This window comes from Lethenteron reissneri, chromosome 21 (assembly GCF_015708825.2).
Source record: "Lethenteron reissneri isolate LAM-NWPU_2019-01 chromosome 21, ASM1570882v1, whole genome shotgun sequence".
Lineage (NCBI taxonomy): Eukaryota > Metazoa > Chordata > Hyperoartia > Petromyzontiformes > Petromyzontidae > Lethenteron > Lethenteron reissneri.
This window is the reverse complement of record NC_083799.1, coordinates 4984313-4998910: the sequence shown is the minus strand read 5'-3', so window position 1 is coordinate 4998910 and position 14598 is coordinate 4984313. Positions and strand designations below refer to the sequence as shown.

Sequence of the window (14598 nt, the reverse complement as noted above, 5' to 3'; positions counted from 1 at the left end):
GATGGCATTCTCACAGTTTTTCCTCCACCAATCTTTGACGTTACAGACAGGTGCAAGTTCACTGATTCAGTGATGCAGTCGCTTGTGTGTGAGGTACAGTGTTGCTGCTCTGCTTTATTACCCGGGGCAGATCCCAGTTGTCGCCCTGCAGGTATCGCTGGTACATCTCTTGCATAAGAAACCGTCTGCCCAGGAACTCCCTCGGGCGCAGCAGGAATTCCAGGCCAGATGCCAGGTGTGTCATTTTAACACGCACCTGTCACACAGTCCACATCCACATTCCTCCTTGTATGGCTTTAAACAGTTTGTATTTATTTATTACATATATATTTTCTTGCATCCCAAGTTGTTGTGATGAGAATTCCCAACTCTAAGTACCCTACAAAGATTGATGTTACATGTATCAAGTTTCATTGTATTACTGTGTTTAAGATCCGTCATTGCTTCATATTCAATCACACACTTCCATGAAGTCGCATTACCGGAATGACAGCCTTAAGGCCAAGTAAAAATTGTATTCTTGGAATTGTAGGTGCTTTGGTAAAAAAAATGGTTCTATACCAATGCTGTCACTATATATACAGACACATTTTTTTAAATCAGACATTTCATGGAAATAAATGCTACATCAGTGGTCTTTCTGGAATTTTTCAAGGAAACTGTGGTCAAATGGGAATCTAATTTTAATGTAAAGCACAAGTCCATTCTTTCAGCGGAACCATATGGTATTTTACCATTTATATTCATTAGTTTGGCATCTACTTCTGTCTCTTCTATACATGTCTCGGCCTCGCTGTGTGCTGCGTTGCACCACTATCTGAGTAGTTAACCTCGTATTCAATAAACTCTCAGAGCCAGGGTGAACATCCGACTCCGAGGTATTAAATTAATTGAACGAGATAAATCTGATGGAAAAACACAGCACAAAATACAGCATCTGTTAATACTTGGAATATCAATACAATGAACACTGCAGCATTATAACTTTGTCTTAGATAACATGAAACTCAACAATAGGTCCTGGATGGACCAGGCACCTACATTGGCACTGAATAGCTGTACAAGAGAATAAGCTACTGTGTTAAATAAGGTCACATCGTGTATTCACCATACTGCAGCCTAAATGTACAGTGCTGCACATAACACTGAACTGTGGATGAGATATTTCTTCATCCTTGCTCTCAAGATCGCATTCAAGTTACATGAGTACAAGTCTGACTCGACTTATTCAATTACAAGTAACATTCACAATAATGCAAGTGGCAGGCTTCGTTGTTAACTAGGCCTCATATTTATCATAACAATTTAACAGCATTTTAAAGACATTTACAGCATTATAACGGCAATCCTAACATTATAACAGCATCATTGGAACCTCATTTGCCAGTAAAAAATATGATAATTGGTTTTTTACCCTTCTATCTGGCAACAAAACTGACACCTTTTTTACAAGGAGTCATGTTTGCATAGACCACAATACCTGCAGCCATAATGCAAACAAAAAACATAACTCTGATAATATATGCACCGTCCTTGAAGTTGATTGGTCCACACCCGAGACAGCTTTCCTTAGAGCCTAGTCTCACATGGGTTGGACCAGATGACGCCAGTATTTTCTCCATTTATAAAAATGCAGTTGATTCTCCATTCCAATTAGAACGATAATGATTTTGCTGTATGAGTATGCAATTGCACACATTAAAGAGGTGCAATGAATTGCTTTGTGATTACTAGAAAGCTTTCCAGTGCAAAACAAACAGCAAATGCAGTAAATAAAATGTGAATTCCTGTTGCATGAGTCAAACAGTTTTCCATACAAGCACCACGCGAAAACACTGCAGTACTGTTTCAGCCGACAAACTAACTATGTTGAGAGGCAGTATTACATTCTATTTTTTCTGGAAAAAAAATTAAATTCTTGCAATTGATTCCATACGTATATTAAATCTAATTCATGAGACATGATGACATTGCTCAAAAGAGGCCTGCCATAGGATGTTTCCCCGATTGCCACAATAAAGAGCAGCTCCACATCATTGAGGCTTAAATGGACCCGTAACTTAGCTCACTCTCCCTCCAACAATAATGGTCGCTTGTGGTACTTTAGAGCGAAACTTGGCGATCAGATTAATTATTAAAGTAATAGATTACGCTAGCAATGATCGATTCAATCACTAGACCAATTTTATAACATGAAAATGGTTGGAGAGTAAAGTCTGATGACTGTTGCCATATCTGCCGCTGGGCGAAAGATGATGGGTGGGGCTCAGTATTGTCACCGTGTTATGCTGACCATGGCTTTCGGGAGGCAAAATATGCAGTCTATGAGCCAGAGCAAACACTGCTACCATCTATGGTAGAAAGCTGTTAGTTGGAGCGATCTATTCATAGGGCCCACGATAATAATATATTCTATAATAACCGACTAATTTCTAATGGTGATCATATAATGCACTGTTATGGGCCACAAATTAGTTGAAACCACGAAAGCTATTCCACCATAGGAGGTACTGACAAATTAAATATCTCTTCTGGACTTGTGGATCAATGGGAGCCGCCGCCATGTTTAAAGGGGCCTGAGTAATGAACGGCAAAGAAGTAGTGGATTGCAATTTTGATGCAATTCATCGACTTCATCCGCTAATCTTCCCAGCCAAAGTTTCCAGCTCCTCACGAGGAACCAGTAATCGGGCAAGAGCTGGCAACAATGCTTTGCTACAGGCATTGCTCATTTGAGCAAGTAAACACTTTTATGCCTCTGGGACATACAAAAAAAGTGTTATATGAAGTTCTTAATACAGTACCACTGTTCACGTGACACTGTTTAAATAATAAGGTCAACCAATTTACCGCATTTCTCGACAGAGCTTTTTTCAAGAAACAAGCTATAACTCCGCCACATTTTCCCAGGTGGTGATGTGAAATAACTGGGCTAGTAATGGCATACATGTGATAGGACATCCGGATAGATTAGGTGATAAATTAAGTCAGATCGTCGATTATGCTCTATACAGACCGGTTATATTGCAATATCGCATATATTGCAATATAACCGTACCTTTATTACAACATAACAGGCATTAGTTTTAATTCTCCGGCAAATAATACATCTAAAGAATGAAGAACATTTTTTGTGTATCATTTTCTATTTGTGTAATGAGAGAGCACCACCTGGGGGTTACAGGGGACATCTGCGTGGCCACCGCTGGGTAACCGGTATCCAATCTGGAGTAGTGATTCGATCTAGGCCAAAGGTAACGGGCGGAACCACGGATAATATACGGGAACCATCCAGAAGGTTCCATGAGGGGGCGTGGCGATAGGCGGAGCTTAGCTCCGCCGGGAGGCATATAAGCGTAGGCAGGAGAGGACTCGAGGTCGGTGTGGAAAGCCTCGTGTTCGGACTGCATTGTCGCTCTACTTCTGCTCGCCAATGACCACGTTGCGAACCTCCAGCGAAGCAGCATCTCCTCCGGGCAAGCCGCCAGTCAGCAGCGTGAACGGAGAAAGAGAGAGAGAGGTGTGCCACGGCCGCGGATGGGGACGGATTGTCAAGGCAGTGGGGGAAGCAAGAGAACTACCCGGAGAAAGAGAGTGCGGAGCTGTGCAGACATTCTGTTAAATAAAAGACACCAGTCTTTTATTTATGGAAGTCGTTTATTACATTGGTGTCAGACGTGGTTCTTCTGGAGACGGAAACATACAATGGAAAGAGAAATGTCCAAGCATCTCAAGAAGAAAAACCCACCTGTTGCGTCTTCCGACGACGACTAGGCGGTGACCCAGGACCTGCTGACCCCGGGATCTGTGGTCCCAGTTACAGGAACCGCGGCTGGTGAAGTCGCCGTGCCAAAAGCGGGCAGTGCGGCTGCGGCTTCTTCGCCGCGACAGGTGGAAGACGGCCAGAGGAGGATGGAAGAGCAGCTGGAGTTACTACGGACGGTGCTTCTCCAGCTGGTATCGCTCGTCGCTCTCGTCCACGTCGTCGGGGCACCCGCAGGAGGTACTGCCGAGGGGCAATGTGCAGAGGCTCGAGACTGGAGCCTCGGAGGGTCGCCCTGTGAAAACGACGGCCGCCATCGCGGGTGCTGGGGAGGCGTCCGCCATTACGTGCGCTATGGAGACCACACGGCAGGACGCCGCCATCTTGAGCGGCGCGGCTGAGATGCGGTCGGAGCCCGCCATTTCGAGTGAGCCGCGTGGCACGCTGGCTGCGGGGGCCGATGCTCCTGCTGGACGACAAGGGGTTGAGCACACCCGACGGCTTCCACATGTAAAGGAATTTGTCGCTGCCGGCGGCGATTGGAGTGACGTAACTTGAAGGTTTGAGACAGCGTTCTGGTCAGTGCAATGGTCGGAGGAGGAGGTGCTGGTCGCTTTGCCGACCGTCCTGGACGATGACGCTCTTGAAGTCTTCAGATCGATTCCTCCTGAGAAAAAGAAGACGCTTCAAAGTGTTTATGCCGAGATGGCGGATGTCTACGAACCACCTTGTGACACCCGACGAAAGTTTATGCAACGGAGGAGGGGGAGCTCGGAGTCTCCGCTCGCCTACGTAAGTGCCCTGATGGCGTTGGCTGTGGCCGCCTACCCCGATGTTAAGCAGGAGGTCCTTGACTTGTTGGTCATGGACTGCATGTTGGCTTTGGCAAGGGACATGGGGGTGGTCTTGCCAACTTGCGGGTATGATGTGCAGAAGTCCCGGTGGGCTGCTAGGTGTCTTCACGCGCACGAGAGCCAGCAGCGATGGTCCCAGATGGCTGCATGGACAGGCGACCCTGCTCGGGAAGGTGAGCCCAAGGGGTGGTCACCGACTAAAGTGGTGGATATCTCGCCGGAGCACACAACTACTGAGGGCGATCTGGCCGCTGCGGTGCCTCGTTGGAGTCGGGGTCGGGACAACCCGTCGAAGCAAATACAGACCAGGACTTTCTTCAACACACAATAAATGAGCCCTTGTATGTGTAATGAGAGAGCACACCGACGGGCAACGGAGGGCTGCATAGGCACTGCTGCATCGGTCATAGCCAATCAGGGCTAAGGGTTCCATCTGGGCCAAAGTTCATGGGCGGAGGTCATGAGTACATGCGGGAACCATCGGGAAGGTTCTGAGGGGGGCATGGTTAGAGGCGGAGCTTTGCTCCACCGAGAGGGATATAAGGAGAGGCAAGGGGAGGCCTCTGGGTCGGTGTGGAAGCCTGGAGTCCGGACTGCATCTCCGCCATCTCGTCATGCCACCAGCCACGTGGCAGTCTCGGGGGCCGAAGTTCTCCCGATTCCCGGCGCGCCGTCGACCAGTGGTGCGCGGGGGAGAGAGAGCGAGGGAAGCCGCCCAGGGACGGAGGAGCAGTGAGCGCGTGCATTCAGCGAGGGAGAGAGAGAGGGTGACCATCCAGAAGGGAGTGTGGAGCCGAGTAGTTATCACTAAATAAAGAAAGGACGCAAGTCTCAACCCGTCGTGGAAGTCGTGTATTACAACTGGAGTCAGAAGCGGTTCTTCTTGACAACACAACAGAGTGTGAAGACGTCCAAGCATCTCAAGAAGAAGAACCCACCTGTGGCGTCTTCCGATGACGACGACTCAGTCACCCAGGACCTGCCGACCCCGAGTTCCGTGGACCCAGTTACTGGAACCTCGGCTGGTGCGGTCATCGCGCCAGAAACGGACGGCGCGGCGGCGCCATCCTCGTGTCCACGCACGGACGAGGGCTGGCAGCATGTTGCGAAGCAGCTGGACTCGCTCCGCACTGTTCTTCTCCAGCTGGTGACACTGGTCGCGTCATCTGCGGTGACGGGACGGTCACAAGATGTGTCGCCGAGGGGCCACGAGCAGAGGCCTCTTCAAGGGATCTCGGAGGGTCCCCCTTTGGAATCGACGGCTGCTATTGCACTCGTGGGAAGACTGTCCACCATTACGGCCGCGGTGAATGCCACGCGACAGGAGGCCGCCATCTTGGGCGTGGCTGTTGAGGTGCGGTCGGACCTCGCCATTTCTGTGGAGCCGTGTGGCAAGCCGCCATGCGGGGCTGCCACTGCCGAATGCGGCGGAGGAGGGCGCAGCCACCGTCTTCCTCACATCAAGGAATTTGTCGTGGCGGACGGCGACTGGAGCGGTTTCACATGGCGGTTTGAGTCGGCATTCCGTTCAGTGTGGTGGACGGAAGTGGAGGCCTTGGGTGTGTTACCTACCGTGCTCGATGACCAGGCACTGGCGGTGTTCCGCTCGATTCCTCCGGGCAAGAAGAAGACGTTGAAGGACGTGTATGCCGTGATGGCTGAGGTTTATGAGCCGCCTTCGGATACCCAGTGGAAACTCATGCATCGTAGGCGCGGGAGTAATGAGTCTTCCCTGGCCTACCGCGGTGCTTTGCTGGCGCTGGCGATGGCTGCTTATCCTGACGCCAAGCTTGAAATACTCATCTTGGGTAAGATGCTAGAGTTGGCAAAGGACACGGGGGTTAAGCTGCCTGTGTGCGGTTACGAGCCGCTGACATTCCGGTGGGCCGCCAAGTGCCTGAACGCGCAAGACAATTTACAGCATTGGGCCCAGATGGCTGCTTGGAATGGGTGACCCGGCTCGTGACGGTGAGCCTAAAGGATGGTTGCCATTGAAGGTCGTCCACATCCCCGATGACGCGGGGAATGGGTATCTGGCAGCCGCCGTTCCTCATTGGGACCCGCGGCGGGGGGCTGATTCACGTCGCCGGGGGTCCTACAGTTCGCACGGGGGTGACGAGGGGGCTGCTCGGCAGGCTGCTGTTACGTGTTTCAAGTGTGGTCGCTTGGGCCACTTCGCCCGGGATTGCCGGAATCGCTCTCGTCCTCCAACGCCTCCCGCAGCTCCAGCTACTTCGTCGAGGGACCGCAACTCCGGGCAGGCAAGTCGGTATGCGTCAGACATCCGGCCTCAATTGTCACCTGAGGCATCTCTTGACGCGTGAAGAATTCCACCGCATCGCGATTTGGATACTGTTGTTGGGGATTGGCCGCTCTCGATAACGCAATGGAGGAAGTTAGCGTGCCGCATCGTGGCTGCAGCGGCGGGATCTTCGACGGTGCCTATACAGGGTGTGGATTTTCGGGTTTTGGTAGACACTGGCGTATCCGCCACTATTATCTCCGATGTTATTTTCCAGCTCCTATCTATTCCCGCTTCACGGGTCTGGCCGGCTTTTGACACTTGCATTGCTGCCAATGGGGGAAGTATGGGCATCATCGGTCAGGTGGATGCCCATATTGCTATGAGAAATGTCGCTGCGTCAGGGCCGGTCTTGATTTCCAGATCTTTGGCGGTGCCCTGCTTGTTGGGCACTGATTTTCTCAGGAGAATGCCTGTTAAAATCCTCGTCGATCAAGGGTGTCTTGAGTTGCCCGCAGGACGTAAATAGCTTTTTTCTGCCGTCCCCGCTCTGTCGTTCGCCGCCATGCGCTGCCATTCAGGCACTGGCGGATGTTACGGTCGAAATTCCTCTGGGGTCCCAGATGTTCGTTCCATTGTGGTATCGAAAAGGGTTCTGCAGCGCGCATACGGCGGCGGGAATACTCTTGACCCCCTCGAACACCGCTACCAAGGGTCTTTCTCTTGCGGGCGCTCAAACGATTGTCCGTTCCGGGCAGACCCCATTTTGCAGGTTCAAAATGGGGGTCCAAAAGGGGTTTTGGTCCCTGCTGGTACGGTACTGGCTCATGCCATTACCACTTTTACAGACTACAACGAGGACGTATCGTTTGATTGCCGAGCTATACCATGATAATTTATCGTTGGCCGCTGATCAACGCGGGGAGTTGCGTGTGCTGCTGATTGAGTTTGCTGACGTCTTTAGCAAAGATGATTTCGATTTGGGTCGCACGTCGCTTTTGTCCCACCACATTGATACCGGGGAAGCCAGTTCTATTCGGCAGAACTTCCACTGGTTGAGCCTCACGGAAAAAAGATGGGTGCAGAGCGCGGTGGATGAGATGCTGGCCGCTGACATAATTTCCCCATCTAACAGCCCGTGGGGGGCACCGGTTGTTCTCGTCAAAAAGAAGGATGGCAATCTCAGGTTCTGTATCGATTTTCGCAAACTTAATAAGGTGTCTGTGGCCGATGCGTACCCTCTGCCATGGATGGATAACTCCCTCGCTGTTGGGAGCGCGGTATTTTTTGACTCTCGACTTCTCTTATGGGTTTTGGCAGTTGCTCCTGGATGACTCTTCGAAGCCGAAAACCGCGTTCCGCACGCCTCAGGGACTTTTTCAATTCAACTGTCTTCCCATGGGACTAAATTCTGCTCCCACCACATTCCAACGCTTGATGGAGCTCGTTTTGGCGGGATTGCAATGGGACACGTGCCTCATATATTTGGATGATATTGTGTTCAGTCGTTCGAGGAACACCTTCGACGGTTGCGGGCCGTTTTTGACAGGATGCGTTCCACTAACCTCAAATTTAAACCAAAAAAATGTCATCTGTTGCAACGTTCCATGCGTTACTTGGAATACATTGTGAACTCCAACGGTATCGCTACGGACCCTGACAAGACATCTTGTGTTCGTGACTGGCTGACAATTGCTCATGGATCAAGGTCGGAATTTCTCGTCCAAATTACTGCTCGATGTTTGTGACGCGTTGGGCACTAAAAAGATCAGGACTTCGCCCTACCATCCGCAGACTGATGGGATGGTCGAGCGACTAAATCGTACCTTGACTGCCATGCTCTGTCACACTGCCAGTGAGAAACAGGCCGGTTGGGATTTGCATATGCCTGGCGTTCTCTCTGCCTATCGGATGGCCCCACACGCTTCCACCGGACACTTGCCATTTTTTCTCATGTACGGACGGGAGAATGTTCCGCCCTGGTGCGCAGTTGGGGACGCCCATTAAGGGCCCCAAACAAACCCTTCCCGACCACGTCCGGGACTCCATACGCCGCATTGCTGAAGCACGGGAGGCGGCGCGAATTAGCACGGCCAAAACTCAAGCTCGTAACAAACGTTGTGCACGAAGGTCTGGCCGTGAAGTACCGTAGTCTGTGGGTGATTGGGCCTGGCTTCGTTGCCCTCAGGTGCCTGTGGGCACCTCTCCCAAATTGCACAGGCCGTGGCAGGGGCCTGTGGAGTTGGTTGAAATTCGGCATCCTCAGTGTGTGCGCATCCGGGCGGGATCCCGTCGTTGGTTCGTCCACACATCCCGGTTGAAACCATTCTTTCCTCCGCACGTCGGTTCGTCATCTCTAAAGATTGGCTTACCGGGGTCTGATGCATCCGACACGCCAACCCAGTTGCTGGTTGATCTCCCGAAGGACTCCGCCCAGGCCCTGAGGACTTCTGCTGCTGACGACTCTGCTCGAGCCAGCCCCACGACGTCGGCTGCATCCACCGCTGCACCGTCGGCACTTCAACCTCTCACTGCGTTGGAGCCAGCGAGGCCGCACGTCGATGCTGGGGATGGTCCGGCGTCGCGGACCTATTCCAAGTCAAGCTGATTTCGTTAATCCTTCCTATTTCACGCTAGTTCTTTCGTGTTGCGTTCGTTGCGCTAAATTTTATGCATTCTGTTATTGTTGTTCTTATTCTCGTCGGATTCTGTGGTATTGCTCTCCCATTATCTGGGTTAACCTTCTTCCTAGCCGGGACGGCTAATTTTTTTTATCCCGGGGGGGGGGGGGGGGGGGGCGGGTGATGTAATGAGAGAGCACACCGACGGGTGACGGAGGGCTGCATAGGCACTGCTGCATCGGTCATAGCCAATCAGGTCTAAGGATTCCATCTGGGCCAAAGTTCATGGGTGGAGCTCATGGGTACATGCAGGAACCATCGGGAAGGTTCTGAGGGGGGTGTGGTTAGAGGTGGAGCTTTGCTCCGCCGAGAGGGATATAAGGAGAGGCAAGGGGAGGACTCGGGGTCGGTGTGGAAGCTGAGCAGTCATCACTAAATAAAGAAAGGACGCAAGTCTCAACCCGTCGTGGAAGTCGTTTATTACATATGCAAGCCCACTGTCAAACCAGTAGGCAGCTGAAGTTTTGAAAATGTTCCACTGATTAAAAACTAAGCGAAACAATATTGATTTTATATTCTTTGGTTCTTTCGGTAAAGTCACGTAGGTATAAAATAAAATAAATAAAATCACGACGTTTCGGGCGCAACACACACGTCCGTCATCAGGTGGGACAACCACAGCAAGAAACAATTGCTGAAGTGGGCAAAAGGGCAGCTGTAACAGGCTATATAGGTAAGAGAGGGGGGAGGAGCAAGGGGGGGGAGAGATAGAGAGGTGGGGGGGGGTAGGGGAGGGGAGTGCTGCGAAAACGTTTAGAGGACGAGCAGACAAAATGCGGGGGGGGGGGGGGGGGCGAAACGCGTGATTTAATTTATTTAATTTTATACCTACGTGACTTTACCGAAAGAACCAAAGAGTATGTATCTCTGTAGTCATGAAAACTTCAAATCTAGATTGAATATTTATTTTACCAGGTAAGGCCCACTGAGCTATTTACCTATTATTCATAAGCGACCTGGCCACAATTGACAGCTGAACGAAGTGGCTTATCTTGTAGAAATGTAGAGCAGATAAATACTGTAAGCACGTTTATAAATATGGAGAGAAAACCCAGAGAACCCAGAGAAAAATCCACACATCCACGGGGAGCGAGAGACATGCAAACTCCAAATATACAGGCGTCAGGGTCGGGATCAAAACTACGACCTCCTATATACTAGGCGAGGTAGTTAACATCTCACCACTGTGGCACCCCTAAAAGCTTTCACCCAGGATCTCAGTAGTGCAGACATTCCTGAGGCAGAAGGGTGGGAGATAAAGTGCATCTAATTGGTGTTCTTCCTCAAGAAAGAATTGGCATTCTTTAAATGTGAAATACCAACTTTACACTCATAAGGCTTCCACGTGTTTTACTGTACAGTTTGATAGTACTAAATGACACATTTGGCAGGACATCTGTTGAAAGTTTCCATTTAATAGAAAGCGGCCACAATTCTGTGTAGATATAATAGAATGCTACAGCCAAATGTTATATAATATACTTCGGTGTGGTCTGAAAACGTTCTAGTATTTTTGCAAACAAGTAGGTCTTGTAACTGAAATGTCATATTGTTAGACATTCATGGAAATGTATAATCAGGAGAAAGGATACATTTTATTATTGTATTATTTTTTCCTTCATTCACCCATGGGACTGAATCTAAGTTTTTATAGACACAAAATGAGAAGTTTAATTCACGAAATATTTTAATAACCATTTCAACCATTACAACTAACCACGATATAAACACGGTTTAGTTTACTGAGCCAAGAGGGTACATGGTTGGCCCGGAGAATATTTACTGGAATTCACAACATCCTCATATCTGTTAACATTTTTGGTGTTGTGTAATGTCAAATGAGCCCGTGCAATGTACCATCTTCCTTTGAAAATAAGTACAACCACAATTAAATCCATCTGAGGTGTACCTTACATGTCTTTAAAAGAGTACATGAGATCATCCTCACCATTACATCACATGCTCAGCAAATGTGGACAACATGTGTAAGGTGATCTAAAACCCTGACAGATGGCACTGATCAAAGTCTGACCCAAAGCCTTTGATTTCCGTGCCATAATGTTGTGGTGTTCCCTCACTCACTAAGTACGTCTCTATGGGCAAAAATACAGACATAGCCAACTCCATCAGTATTGTACAGTTCAACATGGAGGTCCATTGATGTATAGGTCTTTACGATTGTGCTGCACAGCTATTTGATGTGTTTTCCCTTTGTATCGTGTATCATTCGGTATGATGTCTGACATTTGCTCCCCGTACTGGGAGCTTCTTCAGGAATCGAACTGAGCAGTTGCCAGCCGATGCTAATGTAGGCTGTGCCACTGATGTAGGCGAACAAAACGTCGGACATGATGCTGAACAACACACAGTACTACCCGAAAATACATCAAAGATGGAGGTCCACTGATTCGAGAGATGGCCATCATTCAATGTTTTAAACAGGTATGGAATTATTCATTGATATATCAATGAAAGTACTTCAGCCCATGATACATCCATCAAATAATGTGTATAAAATGCCACGTTTTTCTATACATATGTGTTGTATCAAATAAGTTAATGCAGACCCTGCAGCCACGAGAAGTGTTACCATTCACGACAATATTGAAAATGTATCGATATTCTTAAAACCTAATCATGATCCTCAATTGCGACAAGTCATCAAACTGCCAGCGGGTGAATCATTCGACTGAATATGCTTCATAATGACTTCATCATAAATAGGCTATAACAGGGCCACGTATGACTGTCATTTGATATTCCAATGGCAGAAAATATGCATCGTGTATCTGTATACTCTATCGTGCCATAACGAACAATAAATCATTACAGTACATACACTAGTACATTCAATGTCAATAGTTTTAACACTAACTTTCCATGAAAACGATATCTGATTCGCGATCAAACATTAATTTATTCATTGTCATCATTATTCCACATCATGTTCACTGGCTCTGATCTTAGTCTTCTCGCCAATCGTCCCTGTTAAATGTATCTAAACGTTTATACAAACTCCTGTGAGATAATCCAGGAGAAAAGACAGACAACGAGGAGGATGACAAGTCGGAAGGGAGGTTGCTACAGACCTGCGCGAGGCCCGCGTGTTTCCCATGACCCCCCGAAGCGGTGAGCACCACCTCGAAACGCGTCCCCTTTCCCAGCTCCTCTCCGATGCCGTTACCTTCCCACAACGCCGGCAGCAAGGACAGCAAATCCTCCCAAATCAGCGCATCATCTGTGGATCACGGGGTCAGCAAGATCATCCTGGCATTATTGGCAGGGAATGCTATTTAAAGAGTCATTCGAGAAGTTCAAGTAAAAAAAACAACACGATTGTATTGTTTCACTCATAAGTGCGTAATTGTAATATAAAAGCGCACGATGATGCTTTTATATAATAACGTTCGTATTTCATATATCAGTCTTATGAATATCTAAAAAACATCGGTATGCAGTATATTGTTAAATAATGACAATAATCTCAATGTAGTTTTCAAAAGTGCAAAATTATAAGAACATTCTGTATATTCCTATGATATTTATTTTCCATCTAGCATTCTTCCATTGCCAATAAGTACATTGTACTGCACTTAATGTTGTTGTTTAAGCAACGTAGTTGCTAAGCCCACAGGCAAAGGCTTAATTAAACTCCTTGCTCCCGAATGTGTATATCGGGATCTAAAATACAATGCAACATTTGAAAATGTTTCTTTCAAATGAGATGTCCCTCACATGTAGAGCAATATTGCATGAATACTGCATAGAGCAAGCATTCCATCTCATGCAGGCTTACATTTAATTTTATATGTAGGCTCTTCTGACCACTATTATTATTCATAATTAGTTTATTTTGGGCCCGATTGCATAGGTATGCCATTTTTTCTAACCATCCACTACCCGAGAAAGCCAACACAATCAGGTTGTCGTGTGGACAAATATGCCAATTGATGTTGTTTGTCAGCCAGAATGTTGAAAAGCAAGAAAAATGTTGACAACATTTTACTGTACGGTACTGCAAAAATGATGCTTTTGTGGCATGGGCTCCAGCCAATCAGAGAGACGTGGGGTAGTTGTCCACCGTTGCGAGACTGGTCCTACCCCCAACAACTTTAGCTTGCACCCCCGGGTGCCCCGCCCCCACCCCACCTCGTGCATGGCAACCCCCACCAGCAGCCCCCGCCTCCCCGCCCTGTGCACCGGTCACCTGCCGAGCGCACGGGAGAGCAGGAGCGTTCTGATTGGCTGGGAGGTGTTTGATCTCAAATAAATCAGAACGTTGGGTTGTTGCCTGACGTACAAATCGATTACTTTTCGTACAATACGAGGTGTCCATCGCTTATATAGCACAATCTTAGCCTTCCAAATATAGGTTGGGTTATATCAATGGTAAATGTAGTATGCGATGTTTTGTATCCACATTTGAACACTTGTTAAAATATGTATGTATGTTGAACTTCTTTCCCACCGTACGTAGCCACCCGTGGTAATTGGAGGTGCAGGGGAAGGACAACAAACTAAATACAAAACGAAGGTTTAAAGAAATTCGCTTTCAATCTATATTTAAAAGTGCATTGCTCCAATGGCTTCCTAACATCGGAAGGGATAGCGTTCTAGACGGCCGCAGAAGCACATCCGAAAGCGCACGATGTAGTGATCGTTTTTGTTCGATCGCTAGCCAAAAGCCGCTGCGAGGATGACTGGAGTTCGCGTGATGGTTCATGTTCCCTGACGAGATCAGAAAGGTATTGTGGTTAATTTGTGGCAAGCAATCTGTGTGCAATGAATGCGACCTTATGTATTGGTTCAACAATAGCAAGGCTATGTAACTCAGTGAACACTTGACGGACATGGTCGGATCTTGCAGTGCCCGTCACGTCACGTGCCAAATAATTGTGTACACGCTGCAGCTTGGTATTGTTTTTGGCAGACGTCCCATAGAGGGGTGAGATGCAATAAGCAAACCTTATCGATCTATGCTACACACCACCGTGATGGCTATGTTACAACTCAATGGTGGTGCAATGAGTCGTAAAGCCCTGATATGAAAATTGCAGA

The 14598-nt window shown here is 48.2% G+C and overlaps 1 protein-coding gene across 1 annotated transcript in view; it reads right to left on the bottom strand.

Annotated features, from left to right (window-relative positions):
- The window catches only part of LOC133344971 (kinesin-like protein KIF28), a 69607-nt gene that overhangs the window by 13699 nt on the left and 41310 nt on the right, over positions 1 to 14598 (bottom strand). The window contains exons 16-17 of the mRNA XM_061555304.1: positions 12630 to 12778; positions 122 to 256 (exon numbers count right to left, since the gene is read on the bottom strand). Coding sequence (XP_061411288.1) covers positions 122 to 256; positions 12630 to 12778 — 284 coding nt within the window. The remainder of the gene's footprint in view (positions 1 to 121; positions 257 to 12629; positions 12779 to 14598) is intronic.